This window comes from Oncorhynchus masou, chromosome 6, assembly GCF_036934945.1.
Source record: "Oncorhynchus masou masou isolate Uvic2021 chromosome 6, UVic_Omas_1.1, whole genome shotgun sequence".
Lineage (NCBI taxonomy): Eukaryota > Metazoa > Chordata > Actinopteri > Salmoniformes > Salmonidae > Oncorhynchus > Oncorhynchus masou.
In genome coordinates this window covers 36,561,717-36,587,205 of record NC_088217.1, presented here as the reverse complement: position 1 = coordinate 36,587,205, position 25,489 = coordinate 36,561,717, and the positions used below count along the sequence as shown (strand labels likewise).

At 41.5% G+C, this 25,489-nt stretch overlaps 2 protein-coding genes across 4 annotated transcripts in view; both read right to left on the bottom strand.

Moving 5' to 3' along the window:
* tfeb (transcription factor EB) overlaps positions 1–13,176 on the bottom strand; it is a 130,044-nt gene extending 116,868 nt beyond the window's left edge. For all 3 annotated transcript variants that reach the window (XM_064968584.1, XM_064968587.1, XM_064968585.1), the window contains exon 1: positions 12,904–13,176. The gene's annotated coding sequence lies outside the window, so the exon portion shown is untranslated. The remainder of the gene's footprint in view (positions 1–12,903) is intronic.
* Positions 13,177–19,408: 6,232 nt separating this feature from the next.
* Positions 19,409–24,920, bottom strand: tmem183a (transmembrane protein 183A). The gene is made up of 8 exons (XM_064968583.1): positions 24,703–24,920; positions 22,855–22,944; positions 22,575–22,745; positions 22,204–22,363; positions 21,607–21,787; positions 21,000–21,080; positions 20,724–20,882; positions 19,409–20,553 (listed from the first exon to the last, which is right to left on the bottom strand). The coding sequence occupies exons 1-8, from the start codon at positions 24,764–24,766 to the stop codon at positions 20,368–20,370; spliced, it is 1,092 nt and encodes a 363-aa protein (XP_064824655.1). The 5' UTR covers positions 24,767–24,920; the 3' UTR covers positions 19,409–20,367.
* Positions 24,921–25,489: the final 569 nt, after the last annotated feature.

The following is a 25,489-nucleotide window of genomic DNA, read 5'->3' as shown; positions in this document are numbered from 1 at the left end:
GAAATGTACCTATGATGAAAATTACAGGCCTCTCATCTTTTTAAGTGGGAGAATTTGCACAATTGGTGGCTGACTAAATACTTTTTTGCCCCACTGTATGTGGATGACTCAACCCTATACATGTCAGCTACTACAGCGACTGAATTGACTGCAACACTTAGAGAGTTTCAGTTTCAGAGTGGGTGACAATGAATAAGTTAGTCCTAAATATTACAAAAAGTGAAAGCATTGCATTTGGGACAAATGATTCACTAAAACACTAAACCTCAACTAAATCTTGAAATAAAATGTGGAAGTTGCGCAAGTTGAGTTGACTAAACTGCTTGGAGTTATCCTGGATTGTAAACTGTCATGGTCAAAACATATTGATCCATGATAAGGAGCTACTCTACCGTCTTAACAGCACTGTCAACAAGGCAGGTCCTACAGACCCTAGTTTCTACCTTCTTAAGGGACCTCTTGTGGCATGTCTTGTGGGGTATGCATGGCTGTACGAGCTGTACACCAGAGGTTCAAACTGAAAGCTTGGTGCATTCAACATGTCAATACCTGTTATAAAAGAAGCAGTGATGAAGTTAATCTCTCCACTTTGAGCCAGGAGAGATTGACATGCATATTATTCATATTAGTTCTCTGTGTACATCCAAGGGCTAGCCGTTCTGAACCAATGTTTAATTTTCTTAACTTCCTAAGGTATAGGGGTCAGCATTTTCACTCTTGGATAAATAGCGTGCCCAATTTCAACTTCCTGATACTCATGCCAAGAATATAAGATGTGGATATTATTAGTAGATTTGGATAGAAAACACTGAAGTTTCTAAAACTGTTTGAATCATGTCTGTGAGTATAACAGAACTTATGTACCAGGCAAAACCCTGAGGACTAACCATTCAGAATTTTATTTTTTAAGTTTGTCTGTTCAGTGTGTTCTCATTTGGAAACGGTGTTTTAGGAACTTGTTTTCAGTTCCTACCGCTTCCACTGGATGTCAGTCTTTGGAATTTGGTTGAGGTTATTCCTTTGTGCAATGAAGTACGGCCATCTAGGAACTGCTTAACACTGTTGAGAGTTGCGCAAGACTTGAAAAGTAGCGTTGGTTTGTTGTCTTCCTGTATTGAACACAGACCCGTCTTCAATTTGATCGATTATTAACGTTTAAAAAGACCTACAATTGTATTACAAAAGTAGTTTGAAATGTTTTGGCAAAGTTTTACAGGCAACTTTTGAAATATTTTGTAGTGACGTTGCGCAATTTGGAAGCTGTTTTTTTCTGGATCAAATGCTCCAAATAAATGGACATTTTGGATTATTGAACGGAATTAAATCGAACTGTTGTGATGTTTATGGGACATATTGGAGTGCCAACAAAAGAAGCTTGTCAAAGGTAAGGCATGTTTAATATATTATTTCTGCGTTTTGTGTAGCGCCTGCATGGTTGAAATATGCACCCTCTTTGTTTACTTTTGTGCTATCCTCAGATATTAGCTTCTTATGCTTTCGCCGAAAAGCCTTTTAAAAATCTGATATGTTGGCTGGATTCACAACGAGTGTAGCTTTAATTTAGTATCTTACATGTGTGATTTAATGAAAGTTTGATTTTTATATCATTTATTTGAATTTGCCGCGCTGCATTTTCCATGGCTTTTGGCAGAGTGGGATGCAAGCGTCCCCTATACCATAAGAAGTTAACAGCACTATCAACAAGGCAGGTCCTGCAGGCCCTAGATTTGTCATACCTGGACTACTGTTCAGTCATGTGGTCAGGTGCCACAAAAAAGGACTTAACAGTTGCCAAGTCCAGAAAAGACTACGGGAGGCGCACAGTACTAATAGAGCCACGACTACATGGAACTCCATTCCTCATTAAATTTTATTTGTCACGTACACATGGTTAGCAGATGTTAATGCGCTTGTAGTGAAATGCTTGTGTTTCTAGTTCCAACAGTGCCGTAATATCTAATAAATTCACAACAACTATCTACACACACGTAAAGGGATGGAATATATACATATACACATACATACATATACACACACACATATATATATACACACATATACACACACACACACACACACACACACACACACACACACACAGATGAGCGATGGCCATGCGGCATAGGCAAGATGCAATAGATGGTATGAAATACAATATATACATATGAGATGAGTAATGTAGGATATGTAAACAGTGGCATTAAAGTGACTAATAAATTGATTTAATAAAAAAAGGTATCACTAAAGTGGCCAGTGATTTGAGTCTTTGTTGCAAGCAGCATCTCTGTGTTAGTGTTGGTTGTTTAGCAGTCTGATGGACTAGAGAGAAGCTGTTTTTCAGTCTCTGTCCCAGCTTTGATGCACCTGTACTGACCTCGCCTTCTGGATGGTAGTGGGGTGAACAGGCTGTGTCTTGGGTGGTTGTTGTCCTTGATCTTTTTGACCTTCCTGTGACATCAGGTGCTGTAGGTGTCCTGGAGGGCAGGTAGTTTGCCCCTGATGATGCGTTGTGCAGACCGCGCTACCCTCTGGAGAGCATTGCAGTTATGGACGGAACAGGTGCCGTAGCAGGCGGTGATACAGCCCGACAGGATGCTCTCAATTGTGCATCTGTGAAGGATTTCGGTGATAAGTTAAATTTCTTCAGCCTTCTGAGGTTGAAGAGGCATTGTTGCGCCCTCTTCACCACGCTGTCTGTTTGGGTGGACCAATTCAGTTTGTCCGTGATGTGTACGCCGAGGAACTTGAAGCTTTCCACCTTCTTCATTGCTGTCCCGTCGATGTGGATAGGGGGGAGCTCCCTCCGTCTCGTTGTTGATGGTAATCAAGCCCACTACTATTGTGTAGTCCGCAAACTTGACTGCGTGCATGGCAGGGGACTGAGCACGCACCCTTGTGGGGCCCAGTGTTGAGGATCAGCGAAGTGGATGTTGTTTCCTACCTTCACCACCTGGGGGTGGCCCGTCAGAAAGGCCAGGACCCAATTGCACAGGGCGGGGTTGACACCCAGAGCCTTAAGCTTAATGATGAGCTTGGAGGGTACTATGGTGTTGAATGCTGAGCTGTAGTCAATGAACATCATTCTTACATAGGCATTCCTCTTGTCCAGATGGGATAGGGCCGTGTGCAGTATGATGGCGATTGCATTGTCAGTGGACCTGTTGGGGCAGTATGCAAACTCAAGTTGGTGGCGGTGATATGATCCTTGACTAGTCTCTCAAAGCACTCCATGATGACAGAAGTGAGTGCCACGGGGCGATAGTCATTTAGTTCAGATATCTATGCCTCCTTTAGTACAGGAACAATGGTGGCCATCTTGAAGCATGTGGGGACAGCAAACTGGGATAGGGAGCGAATGAATATGTCCGTAAACACACCAGCCAGCTGGTCTGCGCATGCGCTGAGGACGCAGGTAGGGATGCTGTCTGGGCCAGCAGCCTTGCGAGGGTTAACACATTTAAATGTCTTGGTAGAGGGTCGCGTCAGTGGTTGTTATCCTCAAAGCAGGCAAAGGGGTTTAGCTTGTCTGGAAGCAAGACGTCAGTGTCTGGTTCTTTTTGTAGTCTGTAATTGCCTGTAGACCCTGCCACATACATCTCGAGCTCGGGCCATTAAATTGAGTCTCCATTTTGTCCCTATACTGACATTGCTTGTTTTATTGCAGAGAGAGAGAATAACTACACTGTTTATAGTCAGCCATATTCCCCGACCTCTTTCCATGGTTGAATTCTGTGGTTCGCGCTTTCAGTTGTGCACAAATGCCGCCTTCTATCCACAGTTTCTGGTTGGGGTAGTTTATAGTTTCTGGTTGGGTACAACATCTCCAATGCACTTCCTAATAAACTCACTCACAAGTCAGCGTCATTGTCTGAGGCTTCCCAAGAACATCTTCCAGTCCACGTGATCAAAACAATCTTGAAGCGTGGATTCCGATTGGTCAGACCAGCGTTGAATGGTTCTAGTCATGGGTACATCCTGATCGAGTTTCTGCCTATAGGACAGTATGAGCAAGATGGAGTCGTGATCGGTTTGCCAAAGGGAGGACAGTGGAGGGCCTTGTATGCGTCGCAGAAGTTAGAGTAGCAGTGGTTCAGTTTTTTTCTGGACCGTACTTAACTTACCTCACCTCAGGTACTTACCTCATGCAAGCATTAAAATTAGATTTTAAAAAGATGAAAAAACACCTTATGGAACAGTGGGGACTGTGAAGCAACAAACATAGGCACCGACATGCTTACACACATGGATTTTGTACTAATATATATATATATATATATAGTGGTGGAGTAGGGGCCAGAGGGCACAAAGTCTGTACAATTTAAAAAACATTACAATAATTTCAAACTGCATTAATTTTGCTGGACCACAGGAAGAGCAGCTGCTTCCTTGGATTATCTGGTCTGATGAAAGCAAGATTGAACGCTTTGGCCTGAATGCCAAGCATTATGTCTGGAGGAAACCTTGCACCAACCCTAAGATGAAGTATGGTGGAGGCATGCTGTGGGGATGTTTTTCAGCGGCAGGGACAGGAAGTATTCAGGATCGAGGGAAAGATGAACAGAGCAAAGTAGAGGTCCTTGATGAAAACCTGCTCCAGAGCACTCAGGACCTCAGTCTGGGACAAAGGTTCACCTTCCAACAGGACAACGACCCTAAGCACACAGCCAAGACAACACAGGCGTGGCTTCGGGACAAGTCTCTGAATGTCCTTGAGTGGCCCAGCCCGGACCCAGACTTGAACCCGATCGAACAAGAGGATGTGCAGAGAAAAGTGGGAGAAACTCCCCAAATGCAGGTGTGCCAAGCTTGCAGCGTCATACCCAAGAAGATGAGAGGCTGTAATCGCAACCAGACGTGCTTCAAAGTGCTGGGTAAAGGGTCTGAATCCTTGTTTAAAAATGTGATTTCATTTATTTATTCATACTTTTCTTTTTTTTCATTATGGGGGCGATGTGTAGACTGGTGAGGGAAGAAAACTAATTTAATCCATTTTAGAATAAGGCTGTAACGTACTAAAATATTTAAAAAGTCAAGGGGTCTGAATACTTTCCGAATGCACTGTAGCTGTGAATGGTCTGGTTCCCAGACAGCGATGGAACTAGGCTTATGAGTGTTTTAACGATGCATCTTTCCTACAACGGCTGAAGATGAAACATAAGTTTCCCAAAACACCACGCAGAGAGAACGGTCACTCAGTGGGTCATTGAGCATGCGTCGATACTGATAGGATCGAAAGAAAGGGAGTGCTGCTCTTGGATCAGCTTTCTCCATATTACCTTAACATTTACATTATTTCACAATACTGATGACGGATCAGCTCCTGCACGACGCATCAGCGGCTAGAGAGATATTACCACCTACATCTGCAAATATTGAGGTTATTCTTATTCTAATGCTTAACCAATAAAACAAAAAAATCATTGTGCACTCAAGGCAACACATCTTGAAATATATAGAGACAAATTATAGACTGAAGTCCGTAGCAAAATACAACTCTGTTGAATACTAAATGTATTTCAATATGATTGACATAGCTTACCGTTTATATTTTAATGAAGTCATCTCACTTTTTATACGTCGCTTGCTTGTATCAATTGTAGTCAACTTTGTTCTGAAGTTAGCGGCGGTCACAAAGATGGATAAACCATGTGATTCCGTGTTTAGCAGATATCTGAGTAGACTAGAAAACGACGTGGGAGGGCAAAAATGTATCTAACCAAGCACTTAGATGTTCTACGAGTGACCTTAGGCAAGCGTTAAATGCTCATAATTTAAGTGCAATGTTAATAACGATGGTTTTGGGAACCAGCTCTGAGATTTAACGATGCTCCTACAAAAGGTTCTAACAGCGAATTTAATCTTTAAGCTGCAATATATGTAACAATCTTTCTGCCGTGATTGTTCAGTCAAAGTCCTTTGGTTGAGTTCTATACAGCTGCCACTGACATCTTTTGATTTCCTTGTGTTTTTTTCTCCTCTGCATTCTGGGCAGGGTCAATCTTTTCCCAGAGCCGTAGCGACGAGAATCCACACAGCATGTAAACATGCCGCTCCAGAGCCAGTACTGTTCTTCCTTCAGACATGAATACATTAAAACTTTGTTCATTTACACCATGATCACATTAACTTATAAATGTCCAAACTCACCAGAAATGACATTCGGTAGCTCCTACCTATGTATAACTTTATGAGCTAAATTACCGGTCTTTGCAATTCATTTATTTTCATGTGCAATCGTTAGCATATTTAGCTAGCAGCCTCCATGGAAATTCACTGTTACGTGTGCTAATTTTGTTAGCTTTGTGGCAAGCGACAACCAATGGTCTTTTTTGCATTTCTCTGGCGCCCCCTTGTGTAATAAGCTGGTAATATTGTAAAGCTGAGGATGAGAGAACGATGGTACGACGATACCACAACCTGTATAGAAGTACAGGGAGTGGGGGGGTTGCAGACAGACATCCCACCATGTTTTTTTTGCTGTTTTTTTTTACAACGGCCCATCCATCCACATTCCTCAAATAGTGCTTACCTATTGTGCTACAGACAATATGGGTCTATTCTACTGTATGTTCTCCATATCACAATTCACTGAACAGGCCAGAAGACTAATATTTCTGCTGTTGACTTGTAGAAATTCATATTTGATATACAAATACATAATTTACTGTAGTTAGAGTCAGAACAATTTAACATCTACATACAGACTTTGTTTACAAACAAAGTCTGTATGCTTGGAACTTTAGTTGTGGAACTCCTGCTGACATTGAGCATTGCCCATATGAAGGTCATGAATACATGTGAAAAGGTTGCTTTGAGGTCATACACTGACAGGCTATTTCTCAGAAATGTCTAATAGGGCGATTCTGTGTAGAAGTCAACCTGAGCACAAATCAAGTTAGTCATTTACAAATGAAACCATGTTCATAATTATCCTTGAGAGAGAGAGAACAACAATATAAAAAAGGCAACAATTTCAAAGATTTTTATTTTCCTCTGTGTACCACTCCCTTGAACACCACGTTGTACCAGATCTAGAGTTTCTTGGTAATTTCTCACATGGAATAGCCTTCATTTCTCAAAACAAGAATAGACTGACGAGTTTCAAGTCTTAGTTTCTGGCCATTTTGAGGCTATAATCGAACCCACAAATGGTGATGCTCCAGATACTCACCTAGTCTAAAGAAGGCCAGTTTTATTGCTTCTTTAAAATCACCACAACAGTTTTCAGCTGTGCTAACATAATTGCAAAATGGTTTCCTAACGATCAATTAGCCTTTTAAAATTATAAACTTGGATTAGCGAACACAACGTGCCACTGGAACACAGGAGTGATGGTTGCTGATAATGGACCTCTGTACGCCTATGTAGATCTTCCATTAAAAAGCTGCCATTTCCAGCTACAATAGTCATTTACAACATTAACCATGTGTCCACTGTATTACTGATCAATTTTAAGGGACAAAAAATGTGAGATTCTCTCAAAAACAAGGAAATGTCTAAGTGACCCTAAACTGTTGAACGGTAGTAATGTGTGTGTGTATATATATATATGTAATGTTATATATATAACATTACTACCGTACATACATATATATACACACAGTTGAAGACTGAAGTTTACATAGACTTGAGTCATTAAAACTCGTTTTTCAATTACCCACAAATTTCTTGTTAACAAACTATAGTTTTGGTAAGTCGGTTAGGAAAACTACTTTGCGCATGACACAAGTAATTTTTCCAACAATTGTTTACAGAGAAATTATTTCACAATCCCAGTGGGTCAAAAGTTTATACACTAAGTTGACTGTGCCTTTAAACAGCTTGGAAAACTCCAGAAATTTATGTCATGGCTTTAGAAGCTTCTGATTGATTGACATTTGAGACAATTGGAGGTCTGTGGATGCATTTCAAGGCCTACCTTCAAACCCAGTGCCTTTGCTTGACATCATGGGAAAATCAATAGAAATCAGCTAAGACCTCAGAAAAAAATTTTTGTAGACCTCCACAAGTCTGGTTCATCCTTGGGAGCAATTTCCAAACGCCTGAAGGTACCACGTTCATCTGTGCAAAAAAATAGTATGCAAGTATAAACACCATGGGACCACGCAGCCATCATACCGCTCAGGAGGGAGACGCATTCTGGCTCCTAGAGATGAACGTACTTTGGTGTGAAAAGTGCAAATCAATCCCAAAACAGCAGCAAAGGACCTTGTGAAGATACTGGAGGAAACAGGCACAAAAGTATCTATATCCACAGTAAAAACGAGTCCTATAGCGACATAACCTGACAGGCCGCTCAGCAAGGAAGAAGCCACTGCTCCAAAACCGCCATAAAAATGCCAAACTACGGTTTGCAACTGCACAAAGATCCTACTTTCTGGTGAAATTTCCTCTGGTCTTATGAAACAAAAATATAACTGTTTGGCAATAATGACCATCGTTATGTTCGGAGGAAAAAGGGGGAGGCTTGCAAGCCGAAGAACACCATCCCAACCGTGAGGAACATGGGTGGCAGCATCATGTTGTGGGTGTGCTTTGCTGCAGGAGGGACTGGTGCACTTCACAAAATAGATGGCATCACGAGGAAAGGAAATGATGTGGATATATTGAAGCAACATCAAGACAGTGAGGAAGTTAAAGCCTGGTCGCAAATGGGTGCAAATGGGTCTTTGAAATGGACAATGACCACAAGCATACTTCCAAAGTTGTGGCTTCAGGACAACAGAGTCAAGGTATTGGAGTGGCCATCACAAAGCCCTGACCTCAATCCTATAGACAATTTGTCGGCAGAACTGAAAAAAAGTGTGCGAGCAAGGAGGCCTACAAACCTGACTCAGTTACACCAGCTCTGTCAGGAGGAATGGGCAGAAATGTACCCAACTTATTATGGGAAGCTTGTGGAAGGCTACCTGAAACGTTTGACCCAAGTTTAACAATTTAAAGGCAATGCTACCAAATACTGATTGAGTGCATGTAAACTTCTGACCCACTGGGAATGTGATGAAAGAAATAAAAGCTGAAATACATATTCTTCTATTATTCTGACATTTCACATTCTTAAAATAAAGTGATGATCCTAACTGACAGGGAATTTTTACTAGGATTAAATGTCAGGAATTGTGAAAATGTATTTGGTATGTAAACTTCTGACTTCAACTGTACACCATATGTAATTATGCAGTACTAAAGTACGCTTTCTTGTGGTGCCTTCTGCCTTTTACAAAATGTGATTGACCACAAGTTTAGAATTTATTTTACCCACCCCCTTTTTCGTAGTATCCAATTATTAGTAGTTACTATCCAACTCCGTACGGGCTCGGGTGGCACAGCTAGTGCTGCGATGCAGTGCCCTAGACCACTATGCCACCTGGGAATGTGAAATGTCAGAATAATAGAAGTATGATTTATTTCAGCTTTTATTTCTTTCATCACATTCCCAGTGGGTCAGAAGTTTACATACCAAATACATTTTCACAATTCCTGACTTGGTATGTAAACTTCTGACTTCAACTGTACACCATATGTAATTATGCAGTACTAAAGTACGCTTTCTTGTGGTGCCTTCTGCCTTTTACAAAATGTGATTGACCACAAGTTTAGAATTTATTTTACCCACCCCCTTTTTCGTAGTATCCAATTATTAGTAGTTACTATCCAACTCCGTATGGGCTCCTAGTGCTGCGATGCAGTGCCCTAGACCACTATGCCACCTGGGAATGTGAAATGTCAGAATAATAGAAGTATGATTTATTTCAGCTTTTATTTCTTTCATCACATTCCCAGTGGGTCAGAAGTTTACATACATTCATGAGTCCTCAGAAACACAACCAAGCCGCACTACTTCTTAACACAGCGCGCCTCCAACCCAGAAGCCAGCCGCACCAATGTGTCGGAGGAAACACTGTGCACCTGGCAACCTTGGTTGCGTGCACTGCGCCCGGCCCGCCACAGGAGTCGCTGGTGCGCGATGAGACAAGGATATCCCTACCGTCCCTCCCTCACCTGGATGAGGGTAGGCCACGGACCTCCCAGTCGCGGCCGGCTGCGACAGAGCGTGGGCGCGAACCCTGAGTCTCTGGTGGCACAGCTAGCGCTGCAATGCCCTAGACCACTGCGCCACCTGGGAGGCCAAATCTTTAAGAATTTAATGGCTATTTCTGACTAACATCCATAACGAAGGGTGACACATCCATCACGTTGTTTTTCCTCACTAAAATCCTAATAATGGAAATGACAAATATTTTTAACATTTTCATTTCTGTCTTCAGAAATGTCTGTGTATTCTATTATTCTAACTCTCAAAAGTAAGTTGAGACCCAGACTGAGTTCCTAATGTATGTATGTTTTTTTTAATTATTGGTCAGCAGGCCTACAAAAGGGGGGCCCACTAGTTGCCCATCTCCACACACATAAAATGTTTAATTTATTTTGTTTGTCTCTTCTATAAGACATTAAAGTTGTGATTTTGCATGCAAATGTAATGGAATCGCCCAATAGTGAAAGTAGTTGAGTCAGGGTGGGAATGGGAGATCCTCTAAAATAGAAGTGTCAGTGGTATGTAGTCAGGACTTAGTGAGATGGACAATAGACCAGGCCTAACCAAATTACATTTGAACCCTATTGTCTTAAATGGTGATGGTCAGGCAACAGAACTCAGTTTCCCACTGTGTGTTATAACATGTAAAAATATGCTTACGCAATAAGGCCCAAGAGGGTGTTATATGGCCAATATACCCTTATTTATTTTATAAAACTGGTTACCAATGTAATTAGAAGAGTAAAAATAAATGCTTTATCATACCCAGTGTATACAGTCTGATATTACACAGTCAGCCAATCAGCATTCAGGGCTCAAACCACCCAGTTCATCATCATCATTATTATCATTATTATTATTATTATTATTATATACTGCATATAGGCCTAGTATGAACTACACCAGGGTTCCCCAACCTTCAGCCCGCAGGTGGTTTTATTTGGCCCCCCATGTTCTCTGAGCAAAAATAATGTTTTTCATTATTTTATTTTCATTGTTGGACAAAAAAAAAATGTTAAATTGTAAGCAAGGTTTGAAATGGTGTTTTTGTGAAATAATGATATCCGTTTGGGCTTCTTGCAGTCAAACCCTGGACTACAGAGAGGTGAATGATGGAGTCTCTCTCTCGCTCTCTCACTTTGTGAATGTTGGAAAAAAATATTTGTTCCTTTCTAAACATAACAATGTAAATACAAAGAGGACTCGGACCACAAAATAGCTGAAGTGAACTGGCAAAAGAGTTGAGTCCTCATTCAAAGGCAAAGGCAGTATGAATACAAAGAGGACAGCGTTAATTTGCTCTTTTTTTTACCCCAGAGTTGACTTTAAAGAGGACTGAGATCAGCTCTTTTGAAAGAGGATTATATGTGAAAACACCCTAAAAAGAAGTTGGGGGACAAGCTACGAAGGAAAAATACAGGTACCGCCAAGTAGCGCATGGACTTGACAGTGCCATCTCGCTCCTGAAACCTGGATTCACTGGTAGACGTAACGTAGTAAATGAAAATCTGGGACACAAACTACTACGCATGTATTATTTTGTGGTGCACATCACTTGTTTTGTATGATATGTTACAAATTTGCAACACATTTGATGTGTTATGCATTCCAATTTACTGTGGCTAATTCTAACATTAGCTAGGTAGCTAACATTAGCTAGGCTAGGGGTTAAGGTGATAGGGTTAGGTTAAGTTTAAGGTTAACAATAGGATGTACTGTCGGATAATCTAAAAACTATGCTATTGTTTGAGGAGAATACACACACACACACAAAAAAAAACTTACACGGCAACTGGTTTGATACATTTACCGCTGAAGGTAAATAATGTACTTACATTCAGTAATCTGTTTTGTCATCCTGAGGCTCCCAGAGATAAAAATGTAGCATAGTTTTGTTTGATAAAATCCATTTTTATATTCAAATGTAGGAACTGGGTTTTAAAGTTAACCCCAGGTGTTTCTGGGGTTAAAATTATTTAACCTAACAAAGGTTAAATAAAATAAAGACTATTTTGAATTTCCTGTATTTGCGTTTACTATGTTACGTATAGTCTATGACACCATGCTGTACTCTTGGCCATCCTACAAAGGTAAGAACTCGAATAACATTTGAACAGATGACAGAGACATGAGGTTTGGACTATTGTTTTCTTAGAGGAGGAGCATTACTTTACCCATTAGTCTATATATGCGTGTTTGATTGGACACCTTACTATGGTTACGTCTAGTGAGACCAGCCTGCTTGCTAGGCTCTGTTTGGCCCCCAGCGCCCGGCTTTCCAGCAAAGTTATCCTTATATAAGAGATGTATCGGGGTATCACAAACACGGTTTATACATAGCAGCGGCATAGCTCTGGATAGTGTGTCATCAACCATATGTCCACGGAAACCAGAGGTTGGTCATAAATGGCAAAGTCATCAGGGTAGGAATTTGCATTTGACAGTTCAGAGATTTAAAAAAGTGCACTAAATTGCACAAACGTAGCATAAATATTTATAACATGTTTGTAGCTGTCAATGTTTTAGGAAAAGGATGGGCTGACTACCAACTCATATCCAACAAATACAATTATTTAACCTATACTGTTTATTAATGCAATTACCTAGCCTATATTGTTTATTATTAGGCAAAACATGAATAAAAAAATTCAAAAGACACTTAAAATGGTATAAACCCAAGCCTTTTTATCCAGCAGTGTCCGTGAACGCTGGAGCTGAATGACCGTGAAATCGATTTCCAAAGTGCAAACTATGGCGCACAATGCATAATCAGCTACTTTAATATAAAAAATAACCTAGTTAGTTTTCCAGAGTTGGCCCATGGCGATTTACGGTTCGCAGAAGTTAATCGGTGGAATATTACTTACACGCTCTGAAGGTCAGATGATACGAAGTTGGGAGTGCAGGTTCTGGAAACTACGTGGGTCTTCCACCAGTGCGCTCCAATGCGGTCAGTGGAATCGCTCGTATCCTCAAACACAAACTACGCTAAAAAAAAAAGGCATTATGTGTCATTAATAATTTCAGAAAAATGGATTATACACTCTACTGGCACTCCAGCTGCTAATTGTTTTTATTTCCGCTGGTTGTGATGTTGTCAGCGGGGCTTGGCGCGTCCCAGGTCACCTGTGTTCACTTGTGACAACTCCGGCAACCAATAGACGGGGTTGGAAGAGCGCACATGGAAATATGGGTGGGGGGTGTCGTAAAAAATGTTTTGCAAACAAACATATATACAAACTATTTATATTGCTAGGAATCCTAAACAAATTAATATTATTAGCAGTTGAATTAAATATACAATTTTATCAATATCAGATTTTCTGAAATAAATCATTATCAAAACCATTAAATTGTACAACTTGTCCTGTTTTCTTTGTAACAAAATTCTGTATGTCAATCCAAAACATTCTACGATAAATACAGGCACAAAAAAACAAATGCTAAATGGTCTCCTTCTCCGTTCCACAGAATATTCAGCTTGAATCTTTCCATAGCGTGTTTCACAGGTATTCGGCCAAAAAAATCTTTCTGAGGGAAATGTAGTATCACAAACAATATTCATAATCTGTTTATTACTACATTTATATTTGATGTTAATATTGCAATGAATAGATTTTAATGTAAATCTATGTTACTTACATCAACCACAGAGGAATAAAAGCAATATTTAAAAAAAACATTGGAATCACATCAAAAACAATTAGAAGTGGCGTTATAATATTTGAGTTGACTGTCAGTGCATGCATGGGTAGTTATCCTTAGACTACTCCAAACAGTTACAAAACATTATTTTTCTATTGGACAGATTTAGGTAGGACCCTCCCTGTTTGCTGAACCTGTCCAATAGAAACACTAGTTTACGTTGCAAACGTTTTGCAACTGTTTGGAGTAAGGATTATACCCCAGTACTTTACTTGGTTGAACCAGGATTGGCTTTAACGGTCTCACACCCCCTACTGCCTGACAATTTCCCTTTTAAATGGACCATACATTGCTGCACACCTTCCTTGTCTTCTCTCACTAATGCTTGTGTGTGTATTGCTATTAAATCATGGTGTTGAAACTGAATGGCGGGGTTTCACAGTAGTTGCAATCAGTGTATTCATGGTGCCAAGAGAAGCCAGGCTTCCCCAAAATGATTACCAAGAAAAATATATAAAATGATATATCTTTTGTCTCTCTGTGTTTCATTACTTGTCTTAAATTCGCAAGAGCCTGATTGTAATCTCACAGGAGAAAGCATCCGAGTGAGTGAAACAGCACCCGTCTCTTGACATGTAGGCCATCTACAGTGGGACAAAAAAGTATTTAGTTAGCCACTAATTGTGCAAGTTCTCCCACTTAAAAGATTAGAGAGGCCTGTAATTTTCATCATAGGTACACTTCAACTATGATAGACAAAATGAGGAAAAAAATCCAGAAAATCACATTGTAGGATTTTTAATGAATTTATTTGCAAATTATGGTGGAAAATAAGTATTTGGTCAATAAAAAAATGTTTATTTCAATACTTTGTTATATACCCGTTGTTGGCAATGACAGAGGTCAAATGTTTTCTGTAAGTCTTCACAAGGTTTTCACACACTTGCTGGTATTTTGGCCCATTCCTCCATGCAGATCTCCTCTAGAGCAGTGATGTTTTGGGGCTGTTGCTGGGCAACACAGACTTTCAACTCCCTCCAAAGATTTTCTATGGGGTTGAGATCTGGAGACTGGCTCGGCCACTCCAGGACCTTGAAATGCTTCTTACGAAGCCACTCCTTCGTTTGCCCGAGTGGTGTGTTTGGGATCATTGTCATGCTGAAAGACCAAGCCACGTTTCATCTTCAATGCCCTTGCTGATGGAAGGAGGTTTTCACTCAAAATCTCACGATACATGGCCCCATTCATTCTTTCCTTTACACGGATCAGTCGTCCTGGTCCCTTTGCAGAAAAACAGCCCCAAAGCATGATGTTTCCACCCCCATGCTTCACAGTAGGTATGTCCTCCAAACACGACGAGTTGAGTTTTTACCAAAAAGTTATATTTTGGTTTCATCTGACCATATGACATTCTCTCAATCTTCTTCTGGATCATCCAAATCTCTCTAGCAAACTTCAGACGGGCCTGGACATGTACTGGCTTAAGCAGGGGGACACGTCTGGCACTGCAGGATTTGAGTCCCTGGCGGCGTAGTGTGTTACTGATGGTAGGCTTTGTTACTTTGGTCCCAGCTCTCTGCAGGTCATTCACTAGGTCCCCCCCGTGTGGTTCTGGGATTTTTGCTCACCGTTCTTGTGATCATTTTGACCCCATGGAGTGAGATCTTGCATGGAGCCCCAGATCAAGGGAGATTATCAGTGGTCTTGTATGTCTTCCATTTCCTAATAATTGCTCGCACAGTTGATTTCTTCAAACCAAGCTGCTTACCTATTGCAGATTCAGTCTTCCCAGCCTGGTGCAGGTCTACAATTTTGTTTCTGGTGTCCTTTGACAGCTCTTTGGTCTTGGCCATAGTGGAGTTTGGAGTGTGACTGTTTGAGGTTGTGGACAGGTGTCTTTTATACTGATAACAAGTTCAAACAGGTGCCATTAATAAAGGTATCGAGTGGAAGACAGAGGAGCCTTTTAAAGAAGAAGTTACAGGTCTGTGAGAGCCAGAAATGTTGCTTGTTTGTAGGTGACCAAATACTTATTTTCCACCATAATTTGCAAATAAATTCATTAAAAATCTTACAATGTGATTTTCTAGATTTCTTTTTCTCATTTTGTCTGTCATAGTTGAAGTGTACCTATGATGAAAATTATAGGCCTCTCTCATATTTTTAAAGAACTTGCACAATTGGTGGCTGACTAAATACTTTTTTGCCCCACTGTATATGGAGCCAGATAGCTACCAAAAGATTTAATGTACGTATAGATTTTCTTACGATCCTAACAATACATACGTTCAATGTTAGGATCGTAAGAAAAGCCATCCGTGAAACATGAAATGTGAAATTTAATCTGTTAACATACAAACACCATGTTATGATTACAAACTAACATTTTAGGCTTGAACAAATCTTGTTACAATTCTGAAGTACAATAATACCTTTAACAGTTTTGCAGATTCATCTCACCAACAAGAAAACTCTACACCAAACTGCCTGTGAGGAGTGCTACCCGAACAAACATAACACAGTATATTAAAAGTAAGGGAAACCGTTTTCAAAGTCTCTATTCTCTATTACTCCTCAGCACAAGTCTAGATCCTAGCTGTATTATGCCTACAACAGTGAAGTTTCAGTCCACTAGGTGTTTACAGCATGGACATATCTCTGGGTGACGTGGACATCCCCATACATCCACCTTATCAAAATATGACTCATTCAATATTGCGCCATCCCATTGTGGGCTCTTTTTTTATTTTATATGAATCTCGCTTATTTGGCGTACCCCGACGGCATTCAAATCAAATCAAATGTTATTTGTCACATACTAATGGTTAGCAATGTTAATGCGAGTGTAGCGAAATGCTTGTGCTTCTAGTTCCAACAATGCAGTAATAACCAACGAGTAATCTAACCTAACAATTCCACAACAAATACCTTATACACACAAGTGTAAAGGGATGAAGAATATGTATATACAAATATATGAATGAGTGATGGTACAGAATGGCATTGCATGTACACCTGGGCGTGCATGTACACCTAGGGGCACGCGTACCCGTTTGGGAATACCTGCCCTAGACAATACTCTTCTGTGGCTTTATAGTTTCATTCTCTCACAAGTAATTTTCTGAAGGCCCAAGCCAATACTACGCCATCTACTGGTATAACAGTGTTATCGAATGCCATTCTGAAACAAGCTCCAGACTTTAATTTGGGAAATTAAACCAGAAGCTGCAAAGCAACTCTATTGTCTGGTATGAAGTTGCTTGATTGACTAGCTAACTTCAACTAGCTACGTGCGGTTCATGTCCTTTGCAGATTCCACGTTCCTGACAAAAGTTTGTACGTATAAAAAAAGTCTAACCAAGTGAAAGGAGACAAAGTAAGAATTAGACGTGTAAATGTCCATTCATAGTCGTAACGTAGAGGTTTGTATGTTGACAGACCTCATTCAACGATTACATTTCATGTTTCACGCATGGCTTTTCTTATGACCTGAACAATTTAAGTATGGATTTTCTTACTATGCTAACGATACGCATGTTCAACTATCTGGCTGATGCTGTCTGGTGCAAATGAGTATGACATTGTTGCGGCCCATTGCATTGAATGGAATACAAGGGAAGCCAGCGAGCATTTGGCCTCCCTTGATACATTTTTTTTGCGAATCAGCATTGAGCTAAACTGGGCAATCTCAATGGTGAATGGTCCTGGTGCACCAAAAAAAAAGTGTCAAGGGAAACCAGGTTGGATTTTGGCATCACTCCTATCAGATCACATTGAGAGCATAAGTCATTGACGGAAAGAACTTGAAGTGCTCCAGTGCTCTAGCTATCTTACTAAATTTGTCCCTTTCCTAAATTAGCCATGGATGGAGATAAGAATTTGGACTTGTGGATTTACTTAATTCTCCGTACAGGCCAATGATTATAATGACGATTCTGAGCCAACCATTAATTCATACATTGTTGTGCCCCTGGCCTGAGAGGATGTAAGTTAAATATGTAGCTAGTTGTAGAAGGATCATGTTAACTTGCTAACGTTGCCCATGAATGGAAGTATGGCTAGAGAACAAGCATTTTAGCCGGGTGGCCTTGGACAGCAAAAAATAAAATAGTGTACTGTATGACACAGTGATAGACCGTTTCATCAACATGAAAGAGAGGAGGATGGCATTGGCATTACTCTACAAGTAGGGTGAGTCAACCAGTGGAGGTTTCTCAGAGAAGGAAGAGGACCATCCTCAGGGAATTTCATAAAAATAGTCAAACAAAAAAAGGGATAATTTTCAGACAAAACTATACTAAATATATTCATGCCACCAAATAATTAAAACAGAGTTTTGCAATGATGGTCTACAGTAGCCTCAGCAGCAGTCTGTAGGATAGCACCATGGTGTAGCCGGATGACTACACTTAGCTAGCAAATGCAGCTAGCTAGTTCAGCCTACTCAAACATAGAAGGATGCTATGTCTATCCAACACTGGAACTCTTCCAAGTCAATGTAAGCTTTTGGTTTGGTTAATTTACTGCCACAGGGCCCGCTGGTGTAACTGCTAAACTGCTTTCTGACTGTACTGCATGATTGTAGCGGGTTTAGTAAAGCGTTAGTTCTAGTTGACTATGATGTGACAACAACGTAGGCTGTGTGTAGCGGTTAGCGGCCATGGTATGAAGGTTTGACTAGGAAAGTTTTTTTTTGCCTCGTCACAGAGCGCTGATGTGTTGTGACGAAAGCACATGGATAGATGCAAGAATGAATTATATATATAGACACACACACAATGAGCAAAGTCATCATGCTGTTTTTATGGTCGCTCCAGAGATTTTTGATCTGGTTCAAATCCGGGCGGGCCACTCATAAGTCAAGGGGTCTGAATGCTTCCCGAATGCACTGTATATAGGCAGGTGTGTACCTTTCCAAATCATGTCCAATCAATGGAATTTAGCACAGGTGGACTACAATCAAGCTGTAGAAACATCTAAAAAATGATCAATGTAAACAGGATGCACCTGAGCTCAATTTCAAGTCTCATAGCAGAGGGTCTGAATACTTAAGTTAATATGTAGAAAATGTCAAGGGGTCTGAATTCACTAAGTTGTAATATGGCTTTTCCTTGCTTCCCCAGTGATTTTACCCACGCACCGCTACTGGTTGCTTGGCCTCGCCCTATTGTCTTTGTGGATTCCGCATCAGCTGTAATTCAACAATCAATTATCCACATTGCAATACATGGATAAACATTCAATTGACCACATTTAACAATTTAATGTGTGATACTCTGGGATTTCTCTATTTTTATAAATGGTTTAAACTGTACAAAATGCTTTCACCCCAAAAATCTATCAAATATATCTATGCAGCTACACCCGAGTGGTGCAGCAGTCTAAGTCACAGCATCTCAGCACTAGAGTCACCACAGACACCCCTGGTTCGAATCTAGGCTGTATCACAACCAGATGTGATTGGGAGTCCCATAAGGCGTCATTGTAAATAAAAATGTGTTCTTAACTGGCTTACCGGGTTAAATAAAATATTTTTTTAAAGTTACTTTCCATGTTTACCTCCATTTACCACAAAAGGGCACTATTGTCAAGGAAACAGTTGGATAGGACTAAATACTGTATTACTTTACCCCACAGGCTATATAGCAGCAACATTTTAAGTATATATCACCATATGTGAAACATGATAGTAAGAAACCCCATTTGTACTGATAGAGAAATACAGAATAGTATGGAAGGGGTTCTTTACAGTTGTATTACAGTGCAGGAGGTTGGCCAAACAATCAGATCACATACAGACAGCTTCCAGACTTTACATGCAGAATGATATTATGGATGGCTCTCACAGCCAAACATGTATACATGTCCTTCACAAGGTCAATCAGCTATACATGCATTTACAATAAAGCAATTTCAGGTCTGATCAACAACAAAAAGTAAAAGTAAAGTAAATAGTAGAACTGAAATAGTCTCCTGTGGGTATTATATGTTGATTCTTCAAATACACCCCCTTTTTTTAGAAATTAAGCATGAATGACATGTTTCTACTGGTCATTGTTTACATACGACTGGTCTCCTGGTGTTCATAAACATTCTAACAGACAGAGGCAGGATATAAAATGCTGCTCCGCTACAATGCAGCAGCCTCAGAACTGACATTACTTCCTGAGGAGAATACACAGGGGATGAATCAGGAGATGGGGGTTTAAAAATTACAATTTAAAAGTAAGCAATGATTAGAGGTATCAAATCAAATAATTACGCAAGCAGAAAATCTTAATTTTGGCCCGTAGAATAGTCAAATCAATAAGTAAAATCAAAAGTCCCTTAAAGAGGTCACAGTTAGAGAGGAAATATTAAAAGAAATGACATTGTCTACATCTGTTCAACAAACTTATAGGGTGGTCTGAGGGTAGGCAATGTGAGGGGGATTGGAAGTTGAGGGTTTGTCTATAGAGAGCTAGGGTACTGAGGAGGTAGGTGGTTTTTGGTGTAGGGGGATGTCAATAATACACTAGAGGACTGTGTTGGGGGCTGGAGAAGGGTGAGGTGAAGCAAGGTTCTAGGTGTACAGGGAGACGGTATTGTGGATGGTTTTGGGCGTTCTAGGTCTACGAGCATACGGTTACAGTGATTTCTAGGACTAAATGGGTGTTGTGTGGAGCATGTGGGATAATATGAGGGCTCTAGGTGTAGGGGGATGAAGGGTACTGAGGATGCCACCAGTCCATGAGTCTCACGCTGTGTACAGGGTCCAGCACCACCTGTGTCCCCCCCTGCTCCCCTTTCCTCCTCCCCTGCTGGAGAGGAGAGTCCTGGAACACCAGACACACTCTGTGGTGACGCATGTCCGCATTCACATTGACGTTAAACTGGAGAGGGAACAAAGAGAGAGTGGGTTAGACAGGAAGGAGGTACAGGTTCCCCTCTCCTAAAACAGGCCCACTATGAGGTACAACCACATTGTGACTAACAATGCAACTTCATGGATGGAGACGGTCTTTACAGAGTAAAAACCAGGATGAGTGAGTGGTGTACTGACCAGGGAAAGGGTCATCCCCATGACAACTGAGGTGAAGATGAAGTTGAGGGTGGTAACCTGCAGCAGGTAGCAGTCCGAGTCTGGGTTGGCATGGACCTCCTCATACTGACGGGGCAGCAGCAGACCCCGGGTGGCACTGCCAGCCTTACACCTCATCGCCTAGAGGAGAGACACAAACTATGGTATCCTTCATTACAATTAAATGTTTTACTTCAAATTTAAAGTAAACATGTTGTTTCACTAGTGTCCTTCAGACAGTTCGGCATGAATACATACCGGCTTCACAAACTTGAAGTTGAACTCCCACATGGGCTCAGGTCGAGTGCCCACAACCTTATTGACCCAGAACAGCAGACACTGCAGAGGAGAAAACAGGTAAAACAGTTTTTATTTTTACCATTATTGAACCAGGTAGGCTAGTTGAGAACAAGTTCTCATTTGCAACTGCGACCTGGCCAAGATAAAGCATAGCAGTTCGACACATAACACAGAGTTACACATAGAATAAACAAAACAGTCAATAATACAGTAGAACAAAAGACAAGTCTATATACAGTGAGTGTAAATGAGGTAAGATAAGGGAGTTAAGGCAATAAATAGGCCATGGTGGCGAAGTAATTACAATATAGCAATTAAACACTGGAATGGTAGATGTGTAGAAGATGAACATGCAAGTAGAGATACTGGGGTGTAAAGAAAAAAGGTAAAACATCTCTTAGCATTGGATTGCACAAGTGTCAAGTGCACATTAAAGCCAGAACTTGATGGATCACGATTAGTGAGTTATAGTACAGAGGATCCGAATAAGGCGAGAAGCTCTAACTCCACACACCATACAGTTCTATGGCACAACCACTAGCCTGTTGCCATCTTGATTCTTTACCTTGGAGTTAAGTAGCGTGGTGGGCGGGGACTCGGGGAGGGCGGGGCTTAGGGAGACACGTGAGCTGAATGGCTCATACAGGTGGAAGAGGGAGCAAATCACGCGAGCCCGTAGACAACGCTTCCTTGCTATGGAGTCTGGCTGCAGACGAAACGGCAGGTAAGCATCCAGACTGTAGTGTCTATAGGAGCGGGAGAGACGGGGGATAGAGGGAGGGGGAGAGACGGGGGATAGAGGGAGGGGGAGAGACGGGGGATAGAGGGAGGGGGAGAGACGCGGGATAGAGGGAGGGGGAGAGACGGGGGGATAGAGGGGGGAGGGGGAGAGACGGGGGATAGAGGGAGGGGGAGAGGAGGGGGATAGAGGGAGGGGGAGAGACGGGGGATAGAGGGAGGGGGAGAGACGGGGGATAGAGGGAGGGGGAGAGACGGGGGATAGAGGGAGGGGGAGAGAAATGAGGGAGAGAGATAAAATACGTAAATAAGAAAACTAGGCTACTTCTCCTTTAGGGGCCACTTTTCAGGATTCAAGTCTTATCAAGAGCTGCAGGAGCCCACCTAAAATATAGGTTGTGGCAATGAAAATGTCTAACCCTACCTTTTGTATAGTCTGGTCCAGAAGGCAGCAGTGCAGGTGACGGTCCAGGCGTTTCTGCAGATCAGAGCGAAAGTACACACATCCTCTGGACGGATATAAGAAGCCAGCACCAGCCAGATATCCACTGTGTAGTCCTCCCCATCACTGCACTCACTGCACTCTGGGAAAACAGATAAGAGTCAAACGATGGGCTGTGTTTTATTCAGAAAAGTTGTCCTACTTGGAGCTAGGAGTGAACTAGTTTACAGCTTATTGCTATCACCTACCCAGTTACTGTGTTATATCAGTTAACATGGACAGAGAGAAGGGAGCAACTATCTGGAATGAGATGCAGCCCTCAACTCTAAAATGCATGACTAGAGGCGGTGTACCTTTCCTTCTCTTGTTTTTCTTCTTGCGTGCCTCTTTAGGCTCGTTCACTCCATCCTCCCCGGGGTCGAGGTCGTCGCTACTCTCAAGGGCGTCTCCGGTGAGGCTGGACACTGAAGAGAACACCTCCTGTAAGGAACCCTGCGACGCCTCCAGTCCACACAACAACTTCACTGCAGGATGAGCACAGTGGAAAGTTAGTAAGCACAATAATGTGGTTTATCAATGTATTGCTGTGTGTGTAGAATGGACATGCCCAAGCATTTTGATTGATGATCTTACCTTCTTTTTCAACTGCATTGGCAACAGCCTTTTTCACCCTCCCCGACTTCACAATGGCTGGGTCAGCATTGGCAAAATCAGCGACAGTCACTGCAAGAGAGGGGAGAATATGCGGTTAACCAAGAGCTCACAATAACATAGGGTGCATCTCAATAGTACTAAACAACTTCTTGCTCCCCTCGTGCCTTTTCCTTTGTCTGTGGTGACCTGAAAACACTGGTTAGGTATGTCAGACACTTTTGGCTTGTTCGACACTGCAGGCAACTGCCTACTGACTGATTAACAACTCCCTTTGCATCATAAATAACTACTTGTCGATCAGTCAGTCAGAATTTACCCAAGATGCATCATGTATTTGATAGGCTCAAACACTACATTTCTTTGTGCTCATTTCAGTGCTAACGGTAAGCAACGACAGTAGACGAAAGTCAGTCAAGTCAGGGGAGCGGTGCATCTGCGACAGCAGAAAGTCAGTCAAGTCAGGGGATCGGTGCATCTGCGACAGCAGAAAGTCAGTCAAGTCAGGGGATCGGTGCATCTGCGACAGCAGAAAGTCAGACACGTCATCAACATCAAGGCTCAATGCATATGGCAGCTCCAATTTTCCAATTCATTTTTTCAGAGTTCCCACTTGTCTTGAAAGCACCAAGTATGCAAGCCGATGGTCACCGGCTTGACAAAAGTGATCTGCTCGAATACGCCCTTTCACTTTTCTCAGAACACAGCAGAGAAAGGAACACAATGAGAAGTCTAACTACACTCAGTGTTGTCTAGCACTGAGATGCAGTGTCTTGGACTGCTGTGCCACTCAGGAGCCCCATGGGAAGCCAGGCTTCCCCAAATATTTGACCAATAAAAATGAGCCAACCATAAATGGAATATATTCTGCCACTGGTCTGAGACGATTGAAGTTCAATATGTAGCTTAGATGAAGCCTAGTTGGCTCACGTTGACTAGCTAACGTATGTGGTTCATTTTAGCCCATGTGAGGAAGTTAGGCAACCTAGCTAAAATGCATGCTAGCTTATGAAAATGAAAACTAAAAGCTTACTATATAAACAGAGCCATAGCCCATTTTGCCAACATGTAAGAGAGGAGGATGGCATTCAATGAGTCTACAAGTAGGGTGAGGGAATGTTTTTTTTCTTACATGTGCACACTGACAAAAATCAGTACCATAGACAGCCACATGATATTTAGCAACATTGATTGGACTAAATTGTTTTTGGTATCTGTAAGTTTGTTTTCTGTGTATTAAACTAAGCATATCTTGATTTTATTTAAATGTTTCATTTGAATTGGTGCTGGAATAGCAGAGGCAGTGCTCCTGTTGTATTTGTGCTGACTTGCAGTAACAGTAGTTATAAATCAGTAGATTTTTTTTAGTGACCTGTCAAACATTAACTTGCTTGACCATGCTGCAGGTCATAACTTTCAAATAAATATTTGCTTTGTGGACTTAACCTGCTCTCTGGTTTTGGGATTAAAAACGTATTTGTGTTTATAAATTACAGAGCAAACGCAAATATCCCAACATAGGTTGTAATATGACTTTTAAAAATGGACTCGGCTTCCCCAGTGATTCCACCCACGAACCCTACTGACTAACGTTAGCTACACTGCGATGCGCCTCTGATGGGTATGCCTGACATCGACCAAAAATAGGCCTATATACACCTTTCTGACATTGCAACCCTCATGAATATGCACATGCAATTATATTTTTTTTTAACCAATGATGGTAATAGAATCGGGTAGTTAGATTTTTATCCTCGAGGATCAACCCAATATGTCCACCACTGAAAGCCGACGTCAGGGTCAAAGACTTCGCTTTAGCGAGCTAGCTACCTGACTCGGAGCAGATGTCCCCGGACCGAAATTTCAGCCGTTTTCGGTTCCCTTTCTTGGGCATGACGGTAAAAGGGGTCTGTGGCCACTTATCGAGACTGTGTGTCCTGCCATGTCTCTATGACAAGCAGAGGTAAAGAGAAAGAGAAAAAGGTGGGACAGCAATCGAAAAATGTTCCTCCAGGATCTTCAGCCATCATGGGACTGACGCAAATGAGTTGACGTTCATTAAATAACGCGAGACTTACTTCGTTTCAGTTGTCAACCACGAGCTCATCCTTATCGAATTTGATTGGACAAGAGTGGTCATTCGCCAATCAGATTAGTCGGTTACCCTGAATGAGGACAGATATATTAAGGAAAGGAGGAGATAGGAATCCCATTGGAAAAGGAATGGAGGAACGTATAACGCCTCACCAGCAGACTGTCGAACAATTGTGTAATCGTCACGCAATCCCTTATCAAAATCAGGGTATGATGCCACGTTCAAACAACTGTTAACTTGGAAAAACTAGCTCTGACAGGGAAAATAGTTTTGATCGGTCATCCAACTAACAATTCCGCCTCGGGAATTCGGGCCTCTCTCTAGAGCTCCGACTTGAAGATTACTAACGTTGTGATTTGACCACGTAGGTCCCAGTTGTCTTGAACGCATCAAATGTTGAAAACCCTGCCTATTCCTCGAAAGTACGTAATGTCACGATTTCAAGCTATACTATATTACAGATAACAAGTGAACTACCTCGGAAAAGATTTGATAATGTTGTACTTATTGTTTACAAAATGT